At 42.4% G+C, this 15,059-nt stretch overlaps 1 protein-coding gene across 1 annotated transcript in view; it reads right to left on the reverse strand.

Annotated features, from left to right (window-relative positions):
- Positions 1-14,044, reverse strand: part of LOC102443466 (prolyl endopeptidase FAP) — a 61,532-nt gene extending 47,488 nt beyond the window's left edge. The window contains exons 1-3 of the mRNA XM_006114846.5: positions 13,896-14,044; positions 13,523-13,607; positions 2,032-2,127 (exon numbers count right to left, since the gene is read on the reverse strand). Coding sequence (XP_006114908.3) covers positions 2,032-2,127; positions 13,523-13,607; positions 13,896-13,901 — 187 coding nt within the window. The 5' untranslated portion in view covers positions 13,902-14,044. The remainder of the gene's footprint in view (positions 1-2,031; positions 2,128-13,522; positions 13,608-13,895) is intronic.
- Positions 14,045-15,059: the final 1,015 nt, after the last annotated feature.

The raw sequence follows: 15,059 nt of genomic DNA on the forward strand, positions 1-15,059 counted from the left end.
AAATTGTGCAATGATCTGGCCTTTGGACACACAGATACTTGCTGAGATTACACTGCACAACCATGATATGGCAATTACTTTATAGATATAAAACCAATTTCTTCTCTGCATTATGACTGGTCCATTTTAGGCCCCATAACACACACATGGGCCAAATTTTGGCTTAATTATGCATGTGCTACTGATCTCAGGAGCTTAATACTTAACTTCTTATAATTATTCTGTATATTAAAGAACTCACTTAGGGCTTTTCTACACTATGTGGAAGATTGATGCTGCCACAATCTATCTTTCAGGGTTTGAATTAGCTGGTCTATTGAAGAGCTGTTGACGCCAGTAGTCCTGCTCCTTATGAGGAGTAAGGGAAGTTGATGGAAGCGTTTGCTTCTGTTGATCACCCACTGTGTGGACAGTACCAAAACATGATTTAAGCTAAGTTGACTCCATCTACATAATTAACATAGGTGGAGTTGCATAATGTAAGTTGGCTTTCCCTTTTAGTGTAGACCGGGCCGTAGAGCCAAATCCTTGACTTATATGCAAAGTCTGAATAAACAAGCCTCATCCAAAGGCACTCTGTAGTTCTCAAGAGTATAGGATTTTCTATCCTAAGGCTACATCTTCACTGAGAGTTCTTCTGACAGAAAATATGCTAATGAGGAACTTGTTGGCATAAGTCGGGTCTCATTAGCAAATTTTCTGGCATTTCTTTTTGCGTAAGGAGTTTTTGCGCAAAAGAGAAGCAGTGAAACGAGGAGTAACGGTAGTTCGGAATAGGCACCCTAGTCCGAACTACCTAGTTCGAGCCCCGTGTAGCCGCACTACACGGGGTTCGAAGCAGCGGGGATTTAAAAATGGCGGCTCCCCGCTTATGCTAATGAAGCCCGGGAAATTCAAATCCCGGGCTTCATTAGCAAGTGCGGTATGCATACATTACCCTCCTAGTTCGAACTAGGAGGGTAGTGTAGACATACCCTGAGGGAAGTGAGAGGTGGGAGAATAAAACTGAGCTCTGGAGAAATGTTTGGCTAGAGTTTCCCCTACAATATGTACCAGTTCCGACTTACATACAAATTCAACTTAAGAACAAACCTACAGTCCCTATCTTGTACGTAACCCGGGGACTGCCTGTATATGAATCCTCTTTCTTCCAATCGGTTAGATACTTGAGGTTTCTGGAATTTCTGCCATAGAAGGGTGAGCTTCGGCTGTGATTTCATACCTTAATTTAGCAATGAGCTGAGCATTCAGTCAGAGCAACAGTCATCCTGGAGAAAATAAGTCTCTGATGGCTCATATACACTTAAATGCTACAATGGTGCTACTCTAATGCTGTAGCACTTCTCTTGTTGTCATAAGTAACCCGTCTCCCTGGGTATGTCTACACTACCCCGCTAGTTCGAACTAGCGGGGTAATGTAGGCATACCGCACTTGCAAATGAAGCCCGGGATTTGAATTTCCCGGGCTTCATTTGCATAAGCGGGGAGCCGCCATTTTTTAAATCCCCGCTTGTTCGAACCCCGTGTAGCGCGGCTACACGGGGCTCGAACTAGGTAGTTCGGACTAGGTTCCTACTCCGAACTACCGGTACACCTCGTGGAACCTAGTCCGAACTACCTGGTTCAAGCCCCGTGTAGCCGCGCTACACGGGGTTCGAACAAGCGGGGATTTAAAAATGGCGGCTCCCCGCTTATGCAAATGAAGCCCGGGAAATTCAAATCCCGGGCTTCATTTGCAAGTGCGGTATGCCTACATTACCCCGCTAGTTCGAACTAGGAGGGTAGTGTAGACATACCCCCTGAGAGGTAGTAGCTAGGCCAACAGGAGAATTCTTCCATTAACCAAGAGCTGTATACAAAGGGCTTAGTCCAGCTTAACTGTGCCACTCAGGGGTGTGGATTTTTCACATCCCTCACTGATGTAGTTAAACCAATCTAATTCTCTAGTGTAGACCAATCCCCAGCATGTATAAATCAACCAGAAAAATATATAAAAAATTAAATATAGCCACAAAAGATATCTTCACTTACTTGAAATCCAGTATGGAAAAAATGTTTTGTACTGAAACTTTCCATTCAAATAATCCTCCAGTGTAAGAGCCCTAGGACTGTCATCTGAGTTGGGAACTTTAGAAATAAGGTGGAGAGAGGAGAGTTAACACTGTGTGGAATAAGCAGTAAAATATGTTCCTTGCTGAGTTTTCCCTCCTTTCCAGAAATGTACAGTACTGAGAAAGGAGTGTTCCAGTTAGACACAGATCAGGCAAAAGCAGAAGCAGCAAAGCTTTCTATCATTGCCCGGTGGCAGCGTCCTTCAACTGTCTTCTGGAAGAACTGCCTCAAGGGAGAAGATGCAAGAAAATGGACAGAGAACAATTCATTTCATATAAACAACTATGTACGTATGTAGCAGCAGACACTTGGAAGGCTGCAGAACCCTTTCCCACACAGTTTCCAAGATCACTCCATATTTAAAGAGAGCATGAGTCCTGTACTTTTGTAGGGTGTGAAGGTGCTTGTAATGTTTACAGGAACCTCCATATCATTTGAAATAAGCCCTAAACCCCAACAAAGAGTCAAATAGCCACTTTAAATAGTTGCTCACCACAGCTAGATTTCAACCAACAACGGAGTAGTGGAAAGCTCAGCATCCCATGACCAGTCCCCCTCTTTACAAACTTTTCAATGTTCTTACCAAGTGTTGGAAAATGGATTTAACACATGAAAAATTATCACATGAACATTTATTATATTTTGCTAATTTCTTAGCATAGCCAAAAGAAAGCAACAATCACCTACAGAGAGCTAGAAATAAAACGGGAAAATTTCATAAATCTAGTGAACTAAATGTTAGAAATCTAGCAAATGTTCAAAGGTCAGTCCCCTTGTCTGATCTCCCTCTACAGCAGTGATCATTCTAGCAACACACTTCTTCTGGATGAGCCATGCATATGACACTTCATAAATGGGCTTCTGACTGGTGCTTAACAGCGTGGACTCTTGGCAGTGCCCAGAGAAGTGCTGGGAAAACCCTACTGACCAGTGCTGGGAAAACCCTACTGGTTGTCTATCAACTTTCTTATCTGGCAGTCAAGGATGTCGGGGAGAACAGGCATGGGCTGAGTGACATGAGTCACAGCACCACTGAGCTCCCAGTGAGACAGGAGGATGGCGTCAGAGGCATAATGGGAATGGAGCAAACAGAACCAAGTCACCTCAGGGTATGTCTACACTACAGCACTAATTCAAACTAACTTAATTCGAATTAGTTAATTCGAACTAAGCTAATTTGAATTAGTGCATCTAGACCTAAAAACTAGTTCGAATTAGCATTTTGCTAATTCGAACTAGCATGTCCACATTGAGTGGACCCTGAACCGAGGTTAAGGATGGCCGGAAGCAGTGCCGGCAGGGCATCAGATTAGGACTTAGACCGTGGAGCTGCTGTCTAAAGCTAGCCGAGGGCTGTGCTTAAAGGGACCCCCGCCCCAGACAGACAGTTATCAGGGGTTCCCCGCTCGCTTGTCTAACTCGATGACGGACAGCAAAGCAGTCCTGGCTTGGAGTGCCCTGAATGCTCTCATTCGGCACATCACAGCACTCGGCCATCGGCCCGGCTGCACTTGCCACAGGCTGCCATCCAAGGGGGATCAATCGGGGGGCTGCAGGAGAGCTTCCACCCCGAGGAGCCCACAGAGCCACTCCAGTCCTCCACATCGGGGGCTCATGCCCCATTCCTCCCTCACCTCCTTCCACTTACTCGTCCCTAGCCCCCCTTCCTGATGTACAAAACAAAGGACAATTGTGTTCAAAAATAGAAACTCTCTTTATTTAACAAAACTCGGGGAGACTGGGAAAAGGAGGTGAGAGAGGGGAAGAGAGGGCAAATAAAATGATGAGAGATTTGGAACAGGTCCCATATGAAGAGAGGCTAAAGAGACTGGGACTTCTCAGTTTAGAAAAGAGGAGACTGAGGGGGGATATGATAGAGGTCTATAAAAGCACGAGTGGTGTGGAGAGGGTGCATAAAGGAAAGTTCTTCATTAGTTCCCATAATAGAAGGACTAGAGGACACCAAAGGAAAGGAATGGGTAGCAGGCTTCAAACTAATAACAGAAAGTTCTTCTTCACAAAGCAGATAGTAAACCTGTGGAACTCCTTGCCACAGGAGGCTGTGAAGGCTAGAACTATTGCAGAGTTTAAAGAGAAGTTAGATAAATTCATGGAGGCTGGGTCCATGGAGTGGTATTAGCCAGGGGATAGAAATGGTGTCCCTGGCCTCTGTTTTGGAAGGCTGGAGATGGATGGCATGAGACAAATGGCTCTGTCATTGTCTTCGATCCATCCCCTCCGGGGTAGCTGGTGTTGGCCGCTGTCGGCAGACAGGCTACTGGGCTAGATGGACCTCTGGTCTGACCCAGTACAGCCATTCTAAGCTCAGGGCTCAGGGTCGGGGGTCTCACTGGACCACCTTGATTTTCATGCAAACCTGCTCCTGGATGGCCAGGCTGGCAGCTCTCCTGCCCTAGACGGCCACTTTCCTGTGCCTAGTGCGGAGATCGTGGATGAGGTCCACCATCTCCGCTCTAGACCAGGTGGGCGCCTGCCTCTTGCAGCCCCGGGCAGACTCCTGGGAGCCGCCAGCCTGGTCCCGGGAAGAGGCGGAGGGCTGGGTGGCAGCGAGTGGCTGGTTCGTGCCGTTCCAGGTGCAGAGTCTGCTGGCTGGGTGCTGGCAGGCTTGCACCTGGCCCGGGCACCGTAGCCAGACCGTGCCCCTTTAAGGGCTCTGGGGCCGGGAGGGGGGCATAGAGTTTCCCTGGTGTTGGCCAGAGTGGCCACCAGGGAAAGCTGGGGAGGGCTACCCTCCCACTAGTTCGAATTAAGTGGCTACACAGCTGTTAATTCAAACTACTTAATTCGAACTAGGCGTTAGTCCTCATAGAATGAGGTTTACCTAGTTCGAATTAAGCGCTCCGCTAGTTCGAATTAAGTTCGAACTAGCGGTTTGTATGTGTAGCGCCTATCAAAGTTAATTTGAACTAAAGTCTGTTAGTTCGAATTAACTTTGTAGTGTAGACATACCCTCAGAGACAGAGGAAACCATGAGACTCAAAGAGCAATAGAAGCAAGCTGCAACTAGATGGTCTAGTTAGCATCCTCTGCATAATTTCATGGGGAGTGGGGAGGAGCTGGAACATTTCTGTATTGAGTGGGGAGTACAAAAGAGATCATCAATGGCACAGGAACAGTTCACTGCTGGATTTTTTGTCTCATCAGGTGGTTCTTTGACAGATATTTCTATAAGAAAGGCTAGAGATTTGTGTTTGAATTGCCAGCCAAACCAGTGCAGCTGTAGTACTGTAAAATGAACAATAATTTGTTTATTTGATGGTAGTGAAAAACACCATTTGTAATGATTTTGGAAGGGAGTCGTCCTCACCAATACTTCATTGCAGCCTGCTGCATTGCAAGCTTGGCTGTTCTGCTGCCACCCAGTTTTATTTGCAAACTACTTCTTGATTTACAAACTATGTATACGTTATTGTAAACCAAGCACAAAAGATGTGGCTGTTTAAAAAACAAAATATGTTGAGAAAGCTAACACACATTAAGCCACCATTTGGGGCTCTGGGTGGTAAAACAAAGAAGTTAGCAGTGTGAATCAAAAGAGAGCACTATTGAAAGCTCTGGGTCTTGTAAATGCAAAGTTAAGGAACAATAGAAACTTAGGTGTATTCATGAGAAGCACAAAAAATAAAATAAAATAAATCATTAGCTCCCTTGCCAGAAAGATCAGGGAAAATTCTTATAATGTGCAGCACATCAGATGCTGTCTGATAAAGGCAGTCGTCCTCTGGTTAGGCTCATCTGTGAGTAAATCCTAGGAATGTCTGTGGTTCTCTTTTTGAAGATAACCACCATACATTTATAGCTTTCTAGTTTTGGGGTGCTCTTTGAACTTAATCCTACTCCCTCTGAATGGGATTTTTGCTATTGCCTTCAATGCAGAAGAAAGCTGTGAAGCTAAATAGAAGTGAATGACAATACACAGACAGAAACCTAGACATGCAAAGAAAAAAACCACACCCCACCCTGAAATCCACTAAGTTGGCGGCAAGCTCAGAAAATAGCCATACAAATTCATGAAGAAGTTAATTCTCCATGATAATATTTTACCGTGAGCCTGAATGTATTCAAGAGAAGAAGGGAAGATTACAAACTTTTATTGAAATGTTGTTAAAAAACTGCTACGAAGAATCAGCTTCTTCATCATTACCTCTTAACACCAGTTGAAGGGACCCTTAAAATGTCTTGAATTACCATATACTTTCCAGATTAAGTTCTTCTACATGAATTATTTAAAATTATTAAAAACCAAGGAATAAGATTTATTTCTATTATGCACTCTAAGGAGCAAAACCTGCAGTCCCATTTGATACCTTTAGTAGGCAAAAATCTCAATCTTTATTTAAAGGTCCTTATAGAATCTAGAATAGAATTCTTAAAAAGGACACCACCGCTATCACTGGTGAAGCTAGTGACCTCCATTTGTCTTAATTTTCACATCAACTGATGAGATTCTTTAAATAGTCTTTTAACCGCATCACTCTGACACACAGTATATCCTCCCATAACTTGGTACAACTGCTACCTTAGCACAACTGCTAAATCTGTCCATTTCTTCTTAAATTTCCAGCTTGCCTCTTTGGGTACGTCTAGACTACATGCCTCTGGCGACAGAGGCATGTAGATTAGACTATCTGGCAAAGGAAAATGAAGCGGCGATTTAAATAATCACCGCTTCATTTAAATTTAGATGGCTGCTGTGCTGAGCCGATCAGCTGTTTGTCAGCTCAGCGCGGTAGTCTGGATGCTCCGCGGTCGACATCAAAGGCATTTGTCGACCTCCCAGGGATAAGGCATACCCAGGAGGTGGACAAATGCCTTTGATGTCGACCACGGAGCGTCCACACTACTGCGCTGAGCTGACAAACAGCTAATCGGCTTAGCGCGGCAGCCATTTAAATTTAAATGAAGCGGCGATTATTTAAATCGCCGCTTCATTTTCCTATGCCGGGTAGTCTAATCTACATGCCTCTGTTGCCAGAGGCATGTAGTCTAGATGTACCCTTTGAGAAAACTGAATGTATGTTTCTTACTTTTTGTTTGCTGGTGACTTATAGTTTTGAATGTTTATTCATAAGCAATTGAAAAGACACTTAAATGCTCCTAATTAAAGCAGCAGCTTTAATTATTTGTGTTTTTCTGACTTTTTTTTGTATAACTAAAGTTAATTTCAATAATTAGTCCTTGAAATCATGTTCCACAAAGAAATACTATGTCTTCATTTCTTCCTCATCTTTCAAATCCTTCCATAACTTTAGTGCCAGTTTTTAATCCTTGCAGAACAATTTGGGTATTGCAGGGTACTGAGAGCCACTGAACCAAACTGTAAGCCCTGTGTGTGGTGGAAACCAATTCAAGCAAGAGGGTGAGATGGTACTCCCAGCTCCAGCACCTCTAAACCCTCATTTTCGATTCTGTTTGTGGGACAGCTCTGATCAGGCCAATAATTTCCTAAAATAATTTCAGTTTTATCTAATTACTACTTCAGTTTTGTTGATATGCAAAATATATACTAACAGACTGGGTCTCCCAAAATAATGTGGCCACTAGATACCCCACTGATATTCATATTATTTGTAGGGAATAAAGTCCCAGATTGTCCAAATTTGAAAACACCAGATCTCCAGAATACCAGGCCGTCATGCACACTAAGAGTATATCGTGAATTGTTGTTTGTGAATGTCCCTCTATGGTTAGAAAGGCTACATAATGATTGAATAGTGTCCTTTCTGGTTTACATAGCCACTTTCACTTTGGGAAGTGGATGTGCAGACATAATGTAAGGGAATGAAGTGTTGGTGGATTGACCTAGCAGTCACTGTTGGGCTGGAGTCCACACATCAGGGATGACAGTCAGTAAGCAGGAGCTGAAAGAATTACTAGAGCCGGGTTCAATAAGCAAGATTTGAAGTCAAAATCAGGCCAGGGGTAGAGACCAGATGTCAGAGGAAATATCAGGCTAGATTCAAGAGGCAAGGATCAAGGCCAGAGATCAGGAGATAAGGTGAGGTCTCAAGTAGGCCCATTTTTGAAGCAAAAAATATATTTTTTTTAAGGATGAGCATTTCTGAGTGAAATTGAGCAGTTTCCAACCCACTGTGAATCAGGAAAGTCAGCTGTCATTGCAAATATGTAATATTCCTATTTTCACAAGTTTTAAGTATTAGATTAGAACAACCATGTAATCAAAATTACAAATGCAGGGAAATCATATAAACTGCAATTGCATATTTATGTAAAATTGAAAGGAAAATTGTGAATTTCTTAGTTCTACATTAGCAAACATGAGGGCAGTTCTCCCATGTCCTCTTCCCCACAGAGTTGTTATAAAATTCTTTCTATAATTCATACTGGATGTACAGAGTATACCTTTTCGTTTATTTTGGAAGAGGGAATTTAGCTGTCTTCCTGTTTAAGCCTCAAGTGGAGTTAATTCTCTTTCAAGAATTCCAGCTTCTCACAGTTAAGCAATATTGTGAAATACAGCATTCTGACTCACCATCTATTTCCTGTTCTTGTCTGACTTGCAAAATTTGCAGACACAAAAACACTCATGTCTGTCTCTGGAAACTGAGCTACAGTTCAGTTGGATTCCAAGACAGATTAGACTTTTATGCAGATAGATATAATACCCACAGTTCCATTAGCTAGAGTACAGATAGGCCAATACCAAACTCTAACTGCTTGGGGTTTAGGAAATATTTACTTATGGACAAGTTAACCCATAATTTTCCTTAACAGAGTTTCTTGAATCTTGTCCCAAAGCATCTGGTACTGCAAACTGTTGGAAACAGGAAACTGGAGTTGATGAGTATAGGAACTGGTCATTAGTTTGACCTGGTTTCAGCAATTCCTGTTTCCTGTCAGTGAGGTTTTGGGCAGAGCATGATGCCAACCGAGCATGTGTTCATGGACAAGGGGAGTACATTACGATCCATTAAGTTGGACCTCTTTGTGATAGCTCATAATTTTTACCATATATTCCTTTCATCTCCACAAGGCCAATGAGCTGAAGGGAAACTATGGAAATTACTCATATCCTTCCACTCTAACCGAACCCAGTAGATTGCTATGGTAATTTTTCCTCCATCTCCAAAGCCCAGAGGTGTATAGTCTCACAAAATTCATACCTCGCCTATTATTATTCACCTGCTATGTGCACAGTAAAATGTTTTGGCTTAAGAATCAGCCTAAAGAAGCCATGGTCCAGCCTCAACTGGGAAGTATTGCAACTATGCCCATTGTGTCCATCAATGATGTTCCACGTCATAGACAAATTTTGCCACTGAGGTCATTTCATGAGATATAATGATTGATGACAACATTTCAAAGTGTATCAGTGCAACCACCAATGCCTTTGGAAAACGTCAGCATCATCTCTAGAATGAATAAAAAATGGTGTTTACATCATCACTACATTCCTCAATGGCTGTGATATGTGGATTATTTAGCAATACCACAGAAAATGCTGGACCAATTCCATCTGCAAGCCCTCTAGCAGATAAAAAGGAATTAAATGGCAGGATTTGGTTCAAAACACTGAGATCCTTCAGTGCTCAGCCATCACAGGCACTGAAGTTTTCACAGTGAGAATGCAGCTGAGATTATGCTGTCCTGTGGACAGTATGTCTGGCAGTAAAATTCCAAAGGCCTTCTTTTACAGAGAATTGCAAATTGGAACATGTCTGGGAGCAGACCAAGAAAACATTCAAAGACTTTGTTGAGGCCATCCTCCAATCCTGCAATGTTGAACTCAGTGTTTCTCAAATGTGGCCACCAGTGATTTTACTCACAGCCTCCTGATAATTGAGGGAAGGGGCAAAGCAGCAGGCCCTCCCCTCCTCCGGGCCCTCAGCAGGAGTTGGGCCTTCCTCCCTCCGATACACAAAAACTGGAGACGCAGGCAGCCTGTGAGTTCCCCAGAGGGAAGCCAACAGCCTCTGGGCAAGATGGGAAGGGGGTTGGCTCCATGTTCCCAGAAGAGGCTGAGCCTTGGGAGGAAGGGGCATCCAACTCTCAGTGCCACTCAGAATGTGGGGCTGGGCCCTCCCCCAGCCCTCAGAGCCATGTGGGGCATGCAGAGTGGCAGTTCAAAGCGGCCTGGGTTCCCAGCTGTCATCACCTTTGAAATCATCAGTCCCAGGGCAACTGTCTCCTTTGCCCCTCTGTTGGTGGGCCTGGTTTTCCACCTTCCTGGGTTTGGTGGGGTTGAGCTCCAGTCATGGGATTTTGGGCTCCATGTGTTTTTTCTTTGGGTGCAGAGCAGTAGGCTCTGTCCCATCTGCACAATAGCAGGCTCTTGTCCCTGGTCCCACAGCAATGGGCTCTGGCACTAGGCTTACATTCCACCACCCCGCCCCCTGCTGCTTCCCCTGGCCCTACATTCATTCCCCTATGGTTCCTGTCCTGCTGCCTCCCTACTCACTTCCCCATTCAGGGCTTAATTTGTTCCCTGGCTTGCCAGGCCTGAGTAAGTCTGCTGTGAAAAGGGGTATTTGTATGTTTGTTAATGTCAGTTTTCACAGCAGACTTAGTAGTTTGTTGGGACGCTGTGAAAAGTGATACTAACATACAGTGTCACATTTCTCAGCAGCAGGCTTACTAGCCAGCAAAACTTAGGAAAAAATAAAAGCAAAAGAAACAAGAACAAAAAAAGAGTAGGTAGCTGCATTCTGCGGCCACCAAAACACTTGTTGTGAGAAACAAAAAGGTTGTGATAAGATCCAATGGCAGCATCTCAGCCATCTTAGACTGAAGAGTTTCAAGACACAGCAGATTGCTGTAGTCAGTACTGCATGGCATAAAGCTAAAAGCACGGCACATTCATCTACAATAGACTTCACCAGTAGCACATGTAGATGACGCTGCAGAACCTCTTTGGTCTTTGATGTCATCTCAGAACCCACAATTACTAACTACAACTCATCCATCAAACTCTCTGAGGCTATGTCTACATTGCATTCTTTTTCTGGAAAAAGATCCACAAACTGCAGTTCTCAATTTGTGTACCTTTTTCCACTTTTTTTTTTCCGAAGAGGCTTTTCCAACATTTGGTCCATCTACAGGGGGCCAAATGTGGAAAAAACTTCCTCTTTCAGAGATCACTTACCCCTCATAAAATGAGGAATACAAGGCTTCCGAAAAAGAGTGACAGCTTTTTCAGAAACTGAGCTGCTCCCTGGATGTGGCAGTGTTTTTCCAGGATATCTCTGGTATCCCAATTACCAGAGTGTATCCTGTACTCTGTAGTGTAGACATAGCTTGAGAGATTCCATCAACATCCTTCTTCAGCCTCTGTATCATAAATGGGCAACTTTGTGGCAGTAGAGGGTCATAAAATCCACTAAGGCCTTAGGCAGGCAAGGGGTATATGACATGATAGCAGAAGCTTGTGTCCTGGCTCTGGGGAGTGTGACATGGGGAGGAGGAAGAGGTCAAGTCTTGACCCACGTCTTGTCACTATGCAGTTGTGGTATCCATCCTATGGGACTGGACTCCCTGTTTCCACCTGTTGGTGCTTTCCACAGGGTCACCTGATACACACATTTGTATGCAAGTGGGACCCTCCCTGCATGATGCCCAGCCCTCTTCCTAGGCCTGGTGCCACTGTATTGCCCGCACTGAGCTGAGTCTGTGGCAGGCCAAATAAAACAATTGGGTGAGCTGGATGCAGGTCCTGGGTTGCCAGTTGCCTTTGGAAGAACTGGTGAGACAATATGGGCTTAAGTGACAGCAGAACATAAAAGACATGCTGTTCTGCACTGCATTGACATTCAACATGGAGAGCACTATCTCCCAGCTTTCACAGTGCTTAGTTGGAGATCCCTAACGCTAAACTTTAAGCAAGACAGGGTGATGCTAGTGGGAAAGTTCTCTGGAGTGTTTGTCTCTTCTGTAGCATCCCCCACTACTGCAGCAGCTACTTTCAGAGATTTAAACCAGTCCTCAATCTTTAGATCCTTTTGGACTCCTCCCTAGAGCTGGGTGATTAACAGATTTTTTGGTTTCCTGGAAGTTCCAAAAAAGTGGTTCAACCCAAACTAAAATTGAAAATGTTCAGATAATTGAAGAGGTCAAACAAAATTTTATTGTAGGCCAAAAGAAATGTGTTTCAATCTGTTTGAAACAGGACGAGCACTCCATACAAGCCCCAAATGGGTTGATGTGGGCCACTTAACTTTACATGCTGCACCCAGCAGGAAGTTAGTGATTGATAAGGTCCAACTACAGAAATCATCAGCCCCCCCATAGGATCAGTCCTAACTACCAGAGAAATCCCTTTTCCCTCCATGAATGTTACTCCGATAAAAACTTCATTCCGCAGACACACTAAAAAGACAAAGTGGTTCATGAGTTGGAAACAGACTTTTCATAGTAGCCAGATCTACACTAAGGAACTCACTCCAAAAAATTCAAGTATAACCATAGACCTCACCACTTCTGGGACTAATTTCAAAACCTCTTCTTTTGACTGGGCTCACCTGCAGCAAACACATTTCTTCCCAGCAAAACATCAATATCCCTGTAAACTAACCAAGCTATTTCCCCTTACACTTAGAAGAAAGAAAATAACCTGCAATTTTTAATATTACTTCTTCTTTTAAAAGCTTGGAAAGAATTAAGATATGGTGAAGGGGGTTGTGCAAATACTTAAATTAGATAAATCCTATGAGACATCTCACCTAGAAAACTGCCTTTGTTAATAGGCCACTGCTACTTAGGTCCTGAATTTAAGACCACATATGTCCCAGTCTTTGTATCAGAAACAATTGTTCTAATAGGGAGCTACAGTAATTAGTTCAGAGAGGAACAGACACCCGCAAACCTCATTGTATGACAAGAGTTTCTCTAGAGCTGGCCAAATAAGGAAACACATTACTGGCTAATATTTCATTGAAAACATGATATGTCGTTGGTAAATAGAGTAGTCATAATCTAATCAAGCCACCTTCCTGCACATAAAAGCAATGCATTGAGCTAATGATTTATTGGAAAAATAGCTTCTACAATTATTATTCAACCATATGTAACTTAATGCAAGTTCTCCAAATCCAAAGCAAATAATAACAGATCATTAGAGTATCAGCGTCCCAAAGGCAAATGCTTTATAATAGAAGTGTGATGAACATTATGTTTGCAGCCCTGTCAAAGCATATTATTTGTCATACACAGTAAAGTTAAAGCATGTGCCTTTCACTTGAAAGAGCTTCCTTCAACATATGTTGGCATCTCCAATTTTTCCGGAACTTTAAACTGTCAGTAAAATGTTCTTATAAGCTGAGAAAGCCATAGCCACACTGGCAGGATAATAATAAAAAACAGTTTTAAATAAATTTTTTAAATTTATTTTATCTAAGACATGTTTTTCAATGGATTACATGATAAATTGCCTTACCTCTTGCTGGAAGTAGTAGAATGCATGTAATTAATAAAGAAAGCAAAAGGCATACAATCACTCCAAATATAATTTTTAGCTGGGTCTGTGGGATAAAAAGCAAATAATAATTATTTTACAGATATATTATGGCTTTGTTTGCACATTAACATCCCCACCACAAAAAAGAAACAGAAAGGTATTCTATTTAATTGCTGACATCAATCCAAGTCAACAAGCATAAATCTTCCTGTAATATATTTAGAACTGTTTTTCTTCCTCTGTCCTGTGAAGCAAATACTTACAGATCGGAACCTGGCCTTGTGCAACAATAGAAAGTTCACAACAATAAATCCAGCAATTTTAAAAGGTTGAATTTTGTTCATCTACTGACCTTCATTTTTCCAGATTTATTCTAAAAGAATACAAATTCTTTCTGCTGGGTGTTGATCAGTGGATCAGTAAGAGGAGTCTGAAATGGCAGGCTCTGCTTTCACAGTTAGTCAAAACTTAGGAAAACTTTTTTTTCCGCATACTTTGAAAAACCTTGCCAAATTTCAAAGGTTTTCTGGAAAATTAGAAACAGATTTTTGGGAGTGTTCTTGGCCCCAAAATGACCTGTGGGCTGCTGTGGGAGTGGTAATTATATTCTCCTTCTCCATGTTAACTGCAACCGACAGCTGATTACAGTAAGTTATGGGTTTAATGACTCAACAGTAACATCAATATATGTTGTTTGCTTCTAAAATGCATAATGTGTGTTGCCAAAACTCAGGGTTTTAGAACTTATTGACAATAATCTTGTTTGTAGTCTCAACGAAGTAACAAATGAGGGAAAAGTAAAGCCTTTCTTATTTCTATATGCTTCTGTGTTTAGTTTTTGGGAGAAAAAAGAAATGCAGAGTGAGGAACAGAATATGTATGCTTTTTAATCTCTTTAAGCCAATAGCTCTTTAGCATAATGAAGAAAATTATTGTATGTACTTCTGAGAAAATGATAATTTGTGAAGCAGACTTTATAGTATACATTTGAATGGGAAACATCTATGGGCCTGCTCCAAAGTCCATTGAAATCAAGGAAAGTTTCTTCATCTACGTCCATGGGCTTTGAGTTTTTCTTTTGCTTAGCCCCATCTCTGATAAGGATTCTTTTAAAAAGTTTGATATTTCAGTGCCAAGAAAAAACATTTTTTTTCAATTTCCCTTATTTTAGTGAGCCAAAATATACACATACAGCTGGTTGTACGAGTGCTCTAAACATGAAATTGCATGTCCCTCTGTCCCCAGTGGCATGTTGCAGCTGAAGTTACTGAAGTTAATGAAGAGAAGTCAAATCATGCTAGTTAGCATACTATAAATATAGTTACACAGGCCTTTCTCAAATTTTCTGATCCTTGCTTTAGCTTTGGTACAGCTCTACCGGTGATAGAAAAAGATGACAGCACTTGCACAGACTGGCCACAGGTGTTTTTACCTTCATGTCATTTAACTTTGCTTAGAGCTGAACCAGGGTAGAAGAGTAGAGAAAATTCTAAATGTAGAAATGTAGACACAACCC

Source organism: Pelodiscus sinensis, chromosome 7, assembly GCF_052426305.1.
Source record: "Pelodiscus sinensis isolate ZL-2025 chromosome 7, ASM5242630v1, whole genome shotgun sequence".
Taxonomy (NCBI): domain Eukaryota; kingdom Metazoa; phylum Chordata; order Testudines; family Trionychidae; genus Pelodiscus; species Pelodiscus sinensis.